Raw genomic sequence first — 16396 nt, 5'->3', positions numbered from 1 at the left:
TAATATAATGTTATATAATTCTGCACTATGTGCAGAATTATATAACATTATTTTTAAAGTTTACTGACACTTTAAGTGCTCTGGGATCTGCCTCGCTAAGCCTGTGAAGAAGGATTGGGATTAGCGCACCTCTCCAGTAGGCTGTAGGTAAGTATAAGGCTACAGGTGAACTTTTTCACTAGTAACAAAGGAACATTTACATTTGTTTTAATGAAAATTAATATAAATGTTCCCTGAATATTCAGTATTCATTGTTTTTTTTAAATTAAAAAAAATAACGAATAGTGCAGCAGATGAATATTCGGAAAACAATTTTTTCTGAATATTCGTTCCATCCAAAACTAATCTTTTGCCACTTTACTATGAGGAGGGGCGAATGTTTTGCAACATTAGGAAAATGAAATGAATTTTAACATATTTTCATTCGTTTCAAATTTTGAATGTTTGCACAACATTTTAACATTCGTTTAAAGTAATAGTATTTCTAATGCTTTCTTTAAATGTAATATTCAAATTATGCAATATTCGAAATAGAAACATTCAGTTTGATATATTTGTATCTATTATGTATCAATTTACTAAATTCCCATGAACTATTGAACTTCTGAATAGTATTTGTTAAATCAAATGTTACATTCGAGATTTCGAATGTGGATATTTGACTTAATTATGAACATTTTAAAACGAAAGTAACATTTGATTACCGAATTTTAATGGATTTTCATTCTTATCAACATTTTATTGTCCAAAACGAATGTCCACAGAACTATTTGCTCTGCCAAACAAATTATTCTTTCAGCTCATTCACCCATTCCTACTGCACAAGTCTAATATCAAACAGGCTTATTTTTTATTTCTCTTTAGCAAATAATCTGTTTTTAATTTTTAGTCAGAACTATATTAGTTTTTAAAAGAGGAACCCTTGTCTTAAATGGACATGAAACACAAAATGTTTATTTCATGATTCAGATAGGGAATACAACTTTAAACAACTTTCAAATTTACTTCTATTATCTAATTTGTTTCATTCTCTTGGCATCGTTTGTTGAAGGAGCAGCAATGCACTACTGGTTTCTAACTCAGCACACGGGTGAGCAAATGACAATCAACATAAATATGCAGCCACCAATCAGCAGCTAGAACCTAGGTTCTTTGCTGCTCCTGAGCTTGCCTAGATAAACCTTTCAGCAAAAGATAACAAGAGAAGGAAACAAGTTAAATAATAGCAGTAAATTGAAAAGTTGTTTAAAATTTAATTCTCTATCTGAATCATGAAATACATTTTTTGGGCTTATGTCCCATTTAGGGCCACTAAACACAGTAAATTGCATAATTAAAAAATGCATAGTAAAACATAGAATACAATAACTCTTACTCTGAATTTTATATGAGCATTAGATTTTTCAAGCAATTTTCCAAAATGACCTTTAATTTGTGTGCCCTTGTATCAAGCCATCAGCCAATCACTAACCTAAACATATAAACTGTGAATTCTTGTAAATGCTCAGTAGCAGCTTGTGCCTCATAACATGTGCATTTAATAAAGGCTATGCAAAATCTGATAATTAATCTTGAAGGTTTCAATTTTAATGGTGTAATATTCTGTTTACTTTACAGCTTTGCTGAACTAGAAGAAAAACTGAGAGGTAAGCAAAAGTATTATACTTCCTTTATCATAAAAAAGACTAAAATTGAATTGCAAATAAATAAACATGAACTAGAATGAAATAAAATGACTATTTTATATACACACATATTGTTTCAATAGATACAAGTATAATATATTGTTTTCTTTTAGAGAACCATCATTTTTTATACTCTATTACAACTGAAAAGCTCATCACAGAATATATCTATAAAAATTATATATGTGCGTTTGTTGTTAAACCAATTTAGAAAACAAACTAATATTTAGTTTTTATTAAATTTATTTAAAAGAATTAACTAAACGGATAATGAACAAATAAACAAATGTTGCGCAAGGTCATATTGCAATCTGCGCTCCATTCCTTTTTAGTTGATAGAAGCCCCGGTTTTCCATGGCATTACTAATCACGGGGCCTAATTATAAGATAAAGATATATTATATAATAATATTAAATATGCAAGTGCAAGCTGTGTAGGAAGTTGATCAGCAGGGGCAAGTTTTGGGACACCTGACTAGCTCAGGCATGAACCAGCACCTTCGTACACACCATAGCGCAGTAGCAGTTGGAGCAGAGTGGCTGCACATTGAGTAGGAGTAGCTTATTGCACTTGCAGGAGCTTCCTTCCCCATGATAGAAGGGGAAACCATCAGGCAGCTAATCCAAGCTTTGGATCCCAATAACCACTTGTCTTCAAAAACCACATTAGCAGGCAAGTTGTCCATTATCTCTATTGTTCATGTGTGTCACTGTTAAAGGAGGAGCTTTCCAAGTCATTTTGACAGATTGTGCACTTCCCTACAGATATATGGACGGTCCCTAGAGCACAACATGCCTTCCTTTCTTTAACAGCATACTGGTGGTAGCCAAATGTCTGTGATGATGCAGCAGCAATCACATGACACGAGTGGCAGTAGTGGTGGTCATAGAGTCTTTTTTTCTCCACGCTGAGATTTTGGATATGCAGCACACCTCAGCAAATATTTTGGCAGCTCTTAGAAAGATGATGGAACACTCAGTTGGAGAAGAAGCAGGCACATAAATAGAATATGGGGTTTGTGGTGAGCGATAGTGGTACAAATATGGCAGTATGATAGTAATAAGAGACAGGATTTTATTGACATGCACTGCACATATTTTACATCTAGTGGTGAGAGCTGCTCTTCCCAGTGGTGTCACACAAAGCAGTGGCAGGATGTCTAGTATAAAAAAGTGGTGTCATAGTGTTTCTTTGCACTTCCACTGTAGTGATTAAACTAGGCAAATACTGGACGGCCTACTTCAGCACCATCTCTGACAAGATGTAGTTGTCGGTGGAACTCTACCTTAGAGATGATGGAGTGTATCCTGGAGCAGCAAATGGTACTACATTCCCTGTTCTCTGAACAGAATATAGGTGACATGTCTACTTTATAGGGAAGAATAGGCAGCAATAGGCCAGGTAGTGGCAGTTCCAAAACCATTCAGGGATGAGACAGAAAATTTAAGTCAGGCCACTGCAAGCCTGTGGCATTTAATCCCTCTATTCACCCACCTTATACACAAAATGGATGCCTTTCTAGACAACGTCAAGGTCACATGTGAGTAATGCAGAACAGCACGCAAGAGTATATGTTAGCCGCCATATGTGACCCGAGAATTTAGGGCAAGCCGGTAGTCCATAACAAAACCTTGGAATTGTGGCAGGGCAGGCTAGTTGGAAGAGTACTCAAGACCCAGTGGCAAATGGGTATAATAAAGTACACAGAAGTTGGAGGTAGCAGAAATTGCTTGGAAGTGGCAGAAGCAGCTGGACACAACTGTTTTCCACATGTGTGTCAGCTGTCCACAGTGGTGGTGCCCCAAGCAGGCAAGATCAAACAGCAATTTTTTGAGTTGAAGCTCCTATTCCTCTGGTAGGAAGCAGCACAGCACCAACATGTGAGAGTAACACCTCTTAAAGAATCAAAGTATATCTTTCAGGAGCTACATTGCCACCTTTTAAAGTACCTTTGAGTTATTAAGCTCAAAAAAGTTGTTTATGTCCTAGATTTATCTTAGTTTCCCAAGAGCTGCTTTCCTGCCCACCCACCAGTGTCCAGAGCAAGATAGTTTTCTCTGTGACAGGGGATATCCTAAACCCACAGAGGTCACAGCTCTCACCACACCTAGTGGAGTAAATTACCTTTTTAAAATGTAACTTTCCCAAGCTTGTATACCCTTCTGATTGTACTGGTATTTTTGTAACACCTCTGTCTGTACTTCTGGTAAATTCTAAAACTACCTACTGCTGCCATTCTCTTACAGCCAGTTCCATTTGACCTATTGCTCAGACTGTCATACTGCAAGTTCCATCCTGCCTATTGCTGCTATTAACATATTGCCACTCTGCCCATTCCATCATGCCTAGTGCTGCCACCAAATTACAGGCAGTTTACTAGTGCCACTGGGCCTACTCTCTTCTGCCACTCTACCAGTGCCATTCTGCCATACCTATGCCCTTTGCCTACTACTTCTAATATCTCTCTCAATGCCAAGTTCAGCCTGCCTGTGCCAAGTGTCTTCTGCCACCAATGTTTCTGTGACTGTCACATTTAGCCTGCCAGGTCCCATTGTCTACTGCTGCCCATAACTCACTGAATGGAAAGTCCAGCGTTTGCTTTGCCCAGTGCTTACTGCTGTCCATGTCTCTCTGACTGCCAAGTTCACCCTGCCTGTTCTAAGGGGCCTATCTATCAAGCTCTGAATGGAGCTTGACACCCCGTGTTTCTGGCGAGCTGCTCCATAACCCTGTCCACCTGCTCTGATGAGGCGGACAGGAATCACCAGATTGGCCGCGAGTCTGCAGGGGGCGGCGTTGCACCAGCAGCTCACAAGAGCTGCTGGTGCAATGCTGAATACGGAGAGCGTATTGCTCTCTGCATTCAGCGAGGTCTTGCGGACCTGATCCGCACTGTCGGATCAGGTCCGCAAGACCTATGATAAATTGGCCTCCATGTGTCTACTGCTGCCAATTTCTCTCTGACTGAAAATTTCAACCTGCCTGTGCCCAGTGACTACTAGGCCTCTCTGACTCCAAAACCTAGACTAGCTGTGTCCAATGTTTACTGCTCTCTAATTGCCAAGTTCAGCCTGCTTGTGCCCAGTGTCTACATGAGTTCGGTTTCCCATATTACAGTATGTGATGCGCTATGTGAGTTCTGTTTCCCACATTACAGTCTTACAAATGCATTTAAATGAAGAAGATTGTATGAAAAACTGCTTTCTTAAAGTTTTTTGTTTTGTTTGTTTTATTTCTCCAATAGGCAATAATGGTTGAACTAATATTTGTTAAAAATAAAATATTACACTAATATTCAGATGAATCAAAGGACCGCAATAACAAAAGTTTTATCTTTTTAAAACTAATGGAGTTTAAAGTGGTTTAGGGGTGCAGTCAGGTTGCTCAGATAGTTCCATGGGCTGGGTCAGGGAGGTGGTAAATGGAGTTAGGGTGATACTCTGAGGAGTAAGGCGTGTTTAGGTATTTTTTAGTGGTGTATGGGAATTAGAGAACATGAATTGAATAGTCCTAGATGTAATAATTTATAGAAAACTGGGCTCAAATAGGGGAGAACAGTATCAAAAAGGATAGTGGCAATCAATATATAGCAATCACACAAAATACAGAATACAACATTAACAATACAATTATTGTTGTTTATTATTAGAAACAAAGATAGATAGATAGATAGATAGATAGATAGATAGATAGATAGATAGATAGATAGAAATGTGCTAAAAAAGCAAATCATTCAGGAACCTGTGGTTTCGCTGCTGAGTTTATTAAAGGGACATGAAACCCAGCATTTTTATTTAATGATTCAAATAGAGAATACAATTTTAAACATCATTCCAATTTACTTCTATTATTTAATTTGCTTCCTTCCCTTGTTATCCTTTGCTGAAAGGTTTATCTAGGCAAGCTTGTGAGCAGCAGAGAACCTAGGTCCTGGCTTTTGATTGGTGGCTGCATATATATCTCAATTGTGATTGGCTCACCCATGAGTTCAGTTAGAAACCATTAGTGCATTGCTGCTCATTCAACAAATGATACCAAGAGAATGAAACAGATTAGATAATAGAAGTAAATTACAAAGAAAAATTGGGTTTCATGTCCCTTTAATGGTGAGTGATGACTTCAGACTTTTATTCACACAGTATAAACTAATCTAATTGTTTGTCTCATTCCAGAACAAAGCAGAAGCCGTAAGATAAAGACAATTGTAGAAGAGATGGTTGATGGTAAAGTAGTGTCTTCTCAAGTTAAAGAAGTAGAAGAAAAGCTGTAGGAAGACACATGCGTTGCCTGGATATAAATACAGAAAACACAATATAAACACTGAATAAAAATCTTTAATTGCATCTGCTGTCTCAGTTTTCATTGTGCATAATAGTACAACAAAAGATCATTATCTTAATTACTGACATGAATGTTCCTAAAAGGAAACTACGATAAGTTAGACTTTTAGTCTAAATTAGTGTACTGGGCTTTTAATAAAGTATTGTTTCTCTTCTGTTCCTAGACCCCTCTCTCTTTCGGTATTATAGTATAGTTTCTTGCCATACAATCTCAACTTCTGGTTCAAATCCCCAAATCCGGAAAATCCAAACTTATTCTGATATCCAAAATTTTAACTAATATTTTTTTAAATAAAATTATCATAAATTACTATTTTTCTCTGCCTGTGACTTTTTTGTTAGTTTTTTGTGTCCTAAATGCAAATAATAGTCTATATTTATTTAGAACAAGTATTAGATTTCTAAAAACAATGCTGTACTATCTTTCAGAGGGTATTATGTATATAAAAGTAATAACAATGATATAAAACTACCTTTAGATTGCAAATATGAGCTGTATAATCAGGACTGAACTGGGACTGTGTATAATGATATGTAAATATTGCCTAAATGACATAAAGACATTTGGTTCCACCCCCCTCTACAAACACATTTTACAGCTGCAAATATTACATTATCCAAACTATTCTGAAACCCAAACCTTTTCCGTCCCCAAGCAGTTTGAATAAAGAGTTTTCTTCCTGTATATAGGTTCATTGTCTTTTGCACCTGATATAAAAAAACATAAACAGTGAAGCGCCATTTTTAGTTGTTCATGATTGGTCATTTCTTCAGTGTTGTCACATGAAAAGATATAATAAAATATTGAGGGGTGTACTCAATTTTGTGGGATACTGTGTATATAAATAAAAAGAAAATGTTCTTCTCTGTGAAGAGCATTGGAATGTAAAATATTTATAACTACCTTCTGGTTTAGCGATGTTGGTCTAATGCGGTGTCAAGATAGCATGCGATCGATAAGTGTTGTTTTTTTTTTCTTCAACGTGCTCCATTGAAGTCTAAGAGGAGAAGTTAACATGGTTGCTATATCCAAAGTTTTGAAGTTAGTGCACATCAGGATTACACTGTTACACAGGCTGTACTCTCACTACTTTACATTGTAGCAAAGTGTCATTTATTCAGTGTTGTCACATGAAAAGATATAATAAAATATTTACAAACATGTGAGGGGTGTACTCACTTTTGTGAGATTCAGGCCCCTATTTATCAAGGTCTGGGGAGCCTGATCCGACAGTGCGGATCAGGTCCGCCAGACCTCGCTAAATACGGCGAGCAATACGCTTGCCGTATTCAGCATTGCACCAGCAGCTCACAAGAGCTGCTGGTGCAACGCTGCCCCCTGCAAACTCGCGGCCGCCAGCAGGGGGGTGTCAATTTCCGGCGATGTCTGTCCGCCTGCTCAGGGCAGGCAGACAGGTTATGGAGCAGAGGTCTTTGTGACCGCTGCTTCATAACTGCTGTTTCTGGCGAGCCTACAGGCTCACCAGAAACACGGTGCATCAAGCTCCATACAGAGCTTGATAAATATGCCCCACTGTATGTATGTGTGTATATATATATATATATATATATATATATATATAAGAAACAAGAGAATGCACTCTCAGGACTTCTTCAAAAAAACAATTTAATGGAACGTTTTCGGGGTTCACAACCCCTTCATCAGCATACATAATAGACAAAATACAACTCATTTATAGTGTTTCATACAAATTAAATCACACCAACCTTAGTGCCTCTCCAAAAAAGTGCGCCAATATTTCGAGCTCGGAACGCATTTTGCGTTCCACAGTGCTGTCCGAAACCGGAAGTTTCATTACATCACTTCCGGTTTTCGGTCCCAATATACAATCATAAACTTATTCATAAACTTATTCAATCTACATGTTTGAACATTCTTATGTGACATACTAGTGTAGAGAACTTCATATAGACAAACATGTGGAACATTGCCACAAATACCTAAAAATGTGTCAAATAAATATTTGATAGTGTTTGTGCATCAGTTGGCATGGTGACAGTAACCAAGGTAATTGTATACAATGTAGATTACCCACAGGTGTCATTACCTGTGTTAAGTTTAAAACAAAATACCAACTTGATAGAACGAAGATTTTCTTAATGTGCAAAACAACATATATTCATGCTGAATATGCTCATTACTATTAAAATAACAATTGGACTATGTATCAGTACATGTGGTTGGAATGACATTTTCTAAATAAGAAACAAATGGAATGCTGCAAATATGGATGGAAAAAATTAGAGTGTGACATCAATATGGTATGAGGGTAACTTGGACCAACTGACAGTTGGCATGAATATTACTTCAATCAATATGCGAACAGATAGATGCATATAATGAGAGGAATATATGATGAAAGGAATATGTGGGATATTGTAGGGCTGTATGAATTATAAACTGTACAGCTGGGGCATCACATCCTGTTCATATATAGTAAATGTAGCCATCGGCCGGTTATAACATACATCAGCCCAAATATAGATGCAGATGAATATATATAATGGCTGGGAAGATATACAAGGTTAGTAACCTTATTTTGTATTTATAGCCTCAAACATGGCAGCAAAGCCACCAATATGGCAAGATAGAAAGGATAATGGTAATAAGGACATGTAGCTCATATATAAAGTCCCAACATTAGAAATTTCTCCAAGTGGGTATAGTAGTGATCATATCTGCTATAAGACTGGTGGTGCGTGTTTGAACAGTGGGTAATTGCACAGGGCAGACCAGGCTTCCACGGAGAAGATGGAGACAGATGTCACCCCTGCACCGTGCCGTTAGGTACACATCAATTCCCCCTAAAAATAGGGGCAAATGAAATGTGTAACAAAAACGGAGCCACAGTGTCCACCTGACATACCCCAAGTATGTGGCACCCCAATTATTGATCACAAAAGGCTCTTAAAGTCCGGCATGGTATTCAAGCCGCCTGGTTGTATCGTGCCCAGTCTAAACATCCACTGGGCCTCGCGTTTCAGAAGTTGCTTGTTCCGGTCACCCCCCCGATCCAATGGGGGTATGTGAACAACTAGAATATAACGGATGGAAGACACTGAATGTCCCATTTTGGCGCAATGTCGCGCCACTGGCTGCTCAGAATCTCCTTGTTTGAGTGCAGTCCTTATGGCGTGGCGATAATTTGCCATACGCTCACGGAGTGTGCCAGATGTTTTCCCTACATAGAAACAGGAACATGGGCAAAATAATAGATATATTACGTGAGTAGTAGTGCACATAATAGAGTGCCTGATAGAAAATGTTCGATTTGTGTGTGGATGATGGAATACTTTGGTACCCACTAGGCCATTACATGTTGTGCAGCCCAAACAGCGATAAGATCCCTTGATATTCCTTTTGTTCCCTGTCAAGTAACACTGCTTGGGGTCCGTTTTCACCAATAGATCCTTAAGATTAGTCCCCCTCTTGAACCCAACCATAGGTTGTAAATTGTGAGTGAATGTGAGCTTAGGGTCTGAAGACATAATTGGCCAGTGTTGGCGAAGAATCTGGCCAACATTATTTGTCGCTGGAGTGAAAGTGGTGGACATAATGAGCTTATCACTTGTGTCCCTTTTGGGTTTAGGTAGAATCAAATCCGTCTGTGTTAATGTTGAAGCGGATTCCATAGCGTCTTGAATTACCGGGATCTTATATCCCCTCTGCTGGAACCTCTCACCCACTCCTTTCAATTGGAAGACCCCAGTTTCGGCATTAGAGTTATTACGCATTGTTCTTATGCATTGTGATTTTACTATGCCTTTTAGTAGGGCTGGGGGATGGCAACTATCTGCCCTTAGTATAGTATTTGATGCTGTATCATTGCACCCAGGCGAGCTGTCTATCGGTGGGCTGAACTGGAAATTGTTTATTATATATATATATATATATATATATATATATATATATATATATATAATTTGCTTTAGATATAAACAAGGACATGCTGAGCATAGCATACATTTATAGAAAGCGTTTAACTTATTTTTTTTAAACATCTGCTCCAATTAATGGACATGTAAGACATGATAGATATAATGTAAAATGTTTTATAATATACAACATTTAAATTAGGCAAACAAACTCACAATATGAATTAGCACTTAAGTGACAGCTGAAATCCTTTAGGGCATTTAACCCATTATTGTGCAACTTCAAGGACATTTCGTGGGTCATGTCTGATATATATCTGATATAGTAGTGTGCTCCTATTTAACCGATGCATTTCACGCATGCGTACATGTGCTTTATTAGAGATTATTATCATTATTTGCAGTAGCAAGAGCTCAATTGGTAGCATTTTAAACACAAACAATTGCTCGCTGGTACAAGAAAGAATCATTTTAACAATGTGAGTATATATAACAAAGATACACTCAGCAATATTTATGCATTTATACATATATAATTGTATTTATATATACAGACACTTTATATACATACAAGAATAATCATTTTAACAACATGTGTAAAAATATAGCTTAAAGATGCATTTTTACATGTAGGGAACACCTATTCATGTGCAATGACCAAAAAAAAGGTTAAATGAAACTGTTTGATATTGTAGATTCTTCAAAGTAGCCCAACTTTGCCTTGCTAAAAGCTTTGCTCATGATATTTTTCAAACAGTCTTGAAGGAGTTCTTATATTTTCTTCCTACATGTTGGCTGTTTTTTACTCTTCAGTTTAACTCATTCCAAATTATCTCTACTAAGTTTATATCTTTTCTCTTTGCTAAGCTGATCTATATTTTGCCATAATATGGACTTCTACAACAAGAAATGATGGCCTTCTTCCTAATAAGATTATTTAAGACTTTGGATGCGCACGACTACCAGTTGTCACCATGCACATCAGCTGCTGTGTGACACTGGTGACCTTGAGTTTCATCTTTCTAGATGGTCCAACTTCCCATCCAAATCCTGGGGACACCTATACTGCATCAGGGGGAAGAAGGCTGCAGTCTACTTTTCCATCAGCGACTCTTGCCTGAACTACTGGAAACAGTACCCTGTCCCTTTATGGTGACATCACAGACATCCAGGAACTCCCTGCTGACTGAGGAAATTTTAGGTTGTGTGCTTGTAACTGGAAGGGAAGGATTTCAAAGAAAATTTCTCAGCTCCCAAGCTACTTAAATGGATAAGAACCCTCATTGGAAAGTGTGGAGACTTTCTTTTCAAATGAGAGGTCATTTGTCACTTTAAGATGCAGATCATTGCTGTATAAAAGGTGATAACCTGCAGTAAATCTTTTAATAGGGCTCTAATGGAGCCCCTATCTCCCCTCCTCATTTTGGGTTAGAGGGACAAATGATTGCCAAATTTGATTTCTAGTGGTGGAGGAGGAGGTAATTCAGAGTCCATGTTTCCACCATATAGAGCATCATGTAAATTATTACTATTGCTAATGCGTTACCTATGGGGGGCCCAAAAAATATTTTGCACCAGGGCCCTCTGTTGAGTAGGTGAGTAGCTGAATTGTTACATAAAAAGGTAAAAATCTTTATTCTAAGATAAAACTTGCTTTTCTTACAATTCGGAAGAAGAGGGGCTGCTGTATTTTTCAGAGCTGTGTATCTGCTTAAGGTGCTCTTTCTTTAACTGAAGCATCTTAACTCAACACAAGTTTCATCACAGTTGACCTAACTAACTAACATCACCTTCAGAGTGTCCACACTAAGCTGTGTTTTCTCACTGGTCCATATGTTGTTCATGAGAGATAATACACTTCCAGTGGCAGCATTAGTTCCAGGAAGACAGAAAAGGAACTCTACTAATTTAAGAATATTTGAATAATTTTTATTTTAAATAATCTCTATTAGATTATGTTATTAAGAGTGTAACTGTAGTTTTAAAGTTATTTTTAATGTTTTTTGTGCAACTTTTTGTTTTAGTGTAAAATGTAACCAGAACTCTAAAGTTGCACATACCTGACGTGCATTTAATTATGCTCGAATGAACGTGTCTACTTTCAACTTGTAATTCGCGCAAGGCATAAGTTAGTGCACCACTCGTTACCTGGCCCAAAATGGTATCCTAAACAAATGCACACATACACACAAACTGTACTGCTGAGGCTGAGAGGCCTAACAATTTGCTGCCAAAGCTGAGTCTGTCACCAGAAGTCACTACACATTTGATAGCTGTTGGAGACCCTTATATCATTTTTAGGCAATAATATATAAAGATTTTTTTTTATCAGATTGTGTTATGAGTGTAACTGTACTTTGTAATGTATTTTTTATGTGTTTTATGACACTTTTGTGTTTTGCATAACACTTAACCAGAGCTCTGAGGTAGCAATTTTCATTCTAGCATAAATCGCGAATGCGCTCATGGATTTACATTTACTTTCAATTTGTAATCTAAGCACTCCTTCTGATGCATGCAAACAGCCACGATAAACCCAATATCAGTCACACGTTACTGTTAGAGCACCACTTGTAATTTGGCACTGAGTCAGGTTTATCCAAATGTTTGACTAGTAAAGTATGCTGTATATATACAATAAATATGATTTTCAATCTAGACCAAAATGCTATGTTTGACAATTCAAATTGAGTTCACCCCAATTTATTACTGTGCTGCCTTTCCTTAATGTGCAAGACATTACCTATTTTACATATACAAAACCTTATGCAGAACAAGAGGAGTGGGGAAATAAAAAATGGCTGTAGGAGTAGGTAGAAGCAGATGAGGTTCCCCTCTTGTACCTATTAATTGCACATTTGATATTCAGTTTTTTGGTCCCATAAATTTTACAGTCTGGGACCAGGCCTGCCCTTCAGAGTGAAATTCCTGAAGCTATCAAAAGATGCTGTCCAGAAAACACACTAAAGCCATATAAACTTCAATGGTTCAAGTAGTACAACAGCTATTACTATTTATGAATGTGAATATAATAGCATAAATATCTTATGCCTGGAAATATGCAGATAAGAGCTCCCTACCAAAGAGAGGGGCATTTAGGCTTAGGACAAATGTAAATTTGTTTGAATTTTGCTGATTCAGTGATACATTATTGGATGAAATGGCAAAGAACAAATGATTGCTTGATTAAGTCATTCATACCATTTGGCGCCAAAAAAGTTGCAAGAAGGAGGTATATTGCTTGGCTTATCAGCTTATTTGTCTGTAAAGTACAGTGGGCCTGATGATTCATGTGTCCATCGTCCCCTGGCCAACCTGTCATAGTATTACTAATGATTGATGTTAGGGACAGTCAGGCACTAAATGTTGGATTTTAGTCATATAGGCTTGTTCAATCAAGCCTTATTCTAGCATGGGAAGATGGTAAACCAGGGAAAGCTCATACTTCTATGGCCTCTAGTTATCAAGCCATCAACCTCAAATATGCTGGAATTCCGCAGCGTATTTGTGGCGAGGCTGATTCGCCTAAGTTATCAAGCCCTGCTGCCCGGCAAAAGTAGAATTTTGTGACGTAAGCTTCGATCCGCCGGACTCAGTCCGACACAGATCGATTCTTACGTCACTCCAGATGTTCCAAACACAAGTTCGGCACAATCTGACTACTTTTGCTAGTTATCAAAAAACTAGCAGGTACGCTCGGCACTTTTCTGGCCCAGCGTACCTGGTTTTCAATCTGCCACCCTGGAGGTGGCGGATCCCATAGGAATCAATGGGAGTCTGACCATAGTGAAAGTTCATGTTCGCTGCTGCCCGACATCCCATTGATTCCTATGGGAGATGTCTACACCTAACACCTTAACATGTACCCAGAGTCTAAACACCCCTAATCTGTCACCCCCTACACCACCGCAACTAAATACATTTATTACCCCCCTAAACCACCGCTCCCGGACCCCGCCGCAACCTACATTATACATATTAACCCCTAATCTGCCGCCCCCTACACTGCCGCAACTAAATAAAGTTATTCTCCCCTAAACCGCTGCTCCCGGACCCCGCCGCAACTATAATAAATATGTTAACCCCTAAACCGCCGCTCCTGGACCCCGCCGCCACCTACATTATACATATTAACCCCTAATCTGCCGCCCTCTACACTGCCGCAACTAAATAAAGTTATTCCCCCCTAAACCGCTGCTCTCGGACCCCGCCGCAACTATAATAAATATGTTAACCCCTAAACCGCCGCTCCTGGACCCCGCCGCCACCTACATAATACCTAGTAACCCCTATCCTGCCCCCCCTACACCGCTGCCACCTATAATACATTTATTAACCCCTATCCTGTCCCCCCCACACCGCCGCCACCTATAATACATTTATTAACCCCTATCCTGCCCCCCCTACACCGCCGCCACTATAATAAAATTATTAACCCCTAAACCTAAGTCTAACCCTAACCCTAACACCCCCCTAACTTAAATATTAATTAAATACATCTAAATATTATAACTCTTATTAACTAAATTATTCCTATTTAAAACTAAATACTTACCTGTAAAATAAACCCTAATATAGCTACAATATAAATAATTATTATATTGTAGCTATCTTAGGATTTATTTTTATTATACAGGCAAATTTCAATTTATTTTAACTAGGTACAATAGCTATTAAATAGTTATTAACTATATACAATTACACCTATCACTACACTATCATTAACTAAATAATTCCTATTTAAAACTAAATACTTACCTGTAAAATAAACCCTAAGATAGCTACAATGTAATTAATAATTACATTGTAGCTATTTTAGGATTTATATTTATTTTACAGGTAACTTTGTATTTATTTTAGCTAGTTAGAATAGTTATTAAATAGTTATTAACTATTTAATAACTACCTAGCTAATAGAAATAAAAAATTACCTGTAAAATAAATCCTAACCTAAGTTACAATTAAACCTAACACTACACTATCATTAAATTAATTAAATAAATTACCTACAAATAAATACAATTAAATACAATTAAATAAACTAACTAAAGTACAAAAAAATAAAAAAAATAAGTTATAAAAAATAAAAAAAAATAAGTTACAAACATTTCAAAAATATTACAACAATTTTAAGCTACTTACACCTAATCTAAGCCCCCTAATAAAATAACAAAGCCCTCCAAAATAAAAAAAATGCCCTACCCTATTCGACATTAAAAAGTTAACAGCTCTATTACCTTACCAGCCCTTAAAAGGGCCTTTTGCGGGGCATGCCCCAAAGAAATCAGCTCTTTTGCCTGTAAAATAAAAATACAACCACCCCAACATTAAAACCCACCACCCACATACCCCTACTCTAACCCAAAACCCCCTTAAATAAACCTAACACTACCCCCCTGAAGATCATCCTACCTTTAGCCGTCTTCAGGCAGCCGAACACCGATGGAACAGAAGAGGACATCCGCAGTGGCCGAAGTCATCATCCAAGGGGCGCTGAAGAATTCTTCCATCCGATTGAAGTCATCATCCAAGGGGCGCTGAAGAAGTCTTCCATCCGATTGAAGTCATTATCCAAGGGGCGCTGAAGAAGTCTTCCATCCGATTGAAGTCATCATCCAGGCGGCGTCTTCAATCTTCATCCATCCGGAGCGGAGCCATCTTCAGATGAGCCGACGTGGAGCCATCTTCTTCCACCGACGACTTCCCGACGAATGACAGTTCCTTTAAGTGACGTCATCCAAGATGGCGTCCCTCGAATTCCGATTGGCTGATAGGATTCTATCAGCCAATCGGAATTAAGGTAGGAAAAATCTGATTGGCTGATTTAATCAGCCAATCAGATTGAGCTCGCATTCTATTGGCTGTTCCGATCAGCATGCTTTCCCCATAGACATCAATGGGGAGAAGGAGTCGGAAAAAAGTCTAACACCTGCAATCGTGGAAAGAAAAGCTCCGTAACGCAGCCCCATTGAAGTCTATGGGGAAAAGAAAAGTTAAGTTTAAACCAAACACCCTAACATAAACCCTGAGTCTAAACACCCCTAATCTGCTGCCCCCAAAATCGCTGCCACCTACATAATGTTATTAACCCCTAATCTGTCACCCCCGATATCGCTGCCACCTAAATAAAGCTATTAACCCCTAATCTTCCACTACCTATATTGCTGCCACTATATTAAAGTTATTAACCCCTATTATGCCGCTCCCCGACATCACCGCAACTAAATAAAGTTATTAGCCCCTAAACCTCTGGCCTCCCACATCACTACCACTAAATAAACCTAATAACCCCTAAACCGCCAGACCCCCACGTCGCAAAACCTAAATTAAACTATATTAACCCCTAAACCTAACCCTAACGTAACCACGTAACCCTAAGCCTAACCCTAACCTTAATGGAACCCTAACACCCCCTAACTCTAACATAATTTAAATAGAGCTAAATCAAAGTTACAATTATTAACTAAATAAAC

At 38.0% G+C, this 16396-nt stretch overlaps 1 protein-coding gene across 2 annotated transcripts in view; it reads left to right on the top strand.

Annotated features, from left to right (window-relative positions):
- LOC128645566 (keratin, type I cytoskeletal 42) overlaps nt 1-6029 on the top strand; it is a 113485-nt gene extending 107456 nt beyond the window's left edge. For both annotated transcript variants that reach the window (XM_053698642.1, XM_053698632.1), the window contains 2 exons: nt 1618-1646; nt 5859-6029. In XM_053698642.1, the coding sequence (XP_053554617.1) occupies nt 1618-1646; nt 5859-5956 (127 nt within the window). In that variant the 3' untranslated portion in view covers nt 5957-6029. The remainder of the gene's footprint in view (nt 1-1617; nt 1647-5858) is intronic.
- Nucleotides 6030-16396: the final 10367 nt, after the last annotated feature.

This window comes from Bombina bombina, chromosome 1 (assembly GCF_027579735.1).
Source record: "Bombina bombina isolate aBomBom1 chromosome 1, aBomBom1.pri, whole genome shotgun sequence".
NCBI classification, from domain to species: Eukaryota; Metazoa; Chordata; class Amphibia; order Anura; family Bombinatoridae; genus Bombina; species Bombina bombina.
Note: the sequence above shows the minus strand (reverse complement) of the source record. Positions and strands in the feature narration are given on the sequence as shown.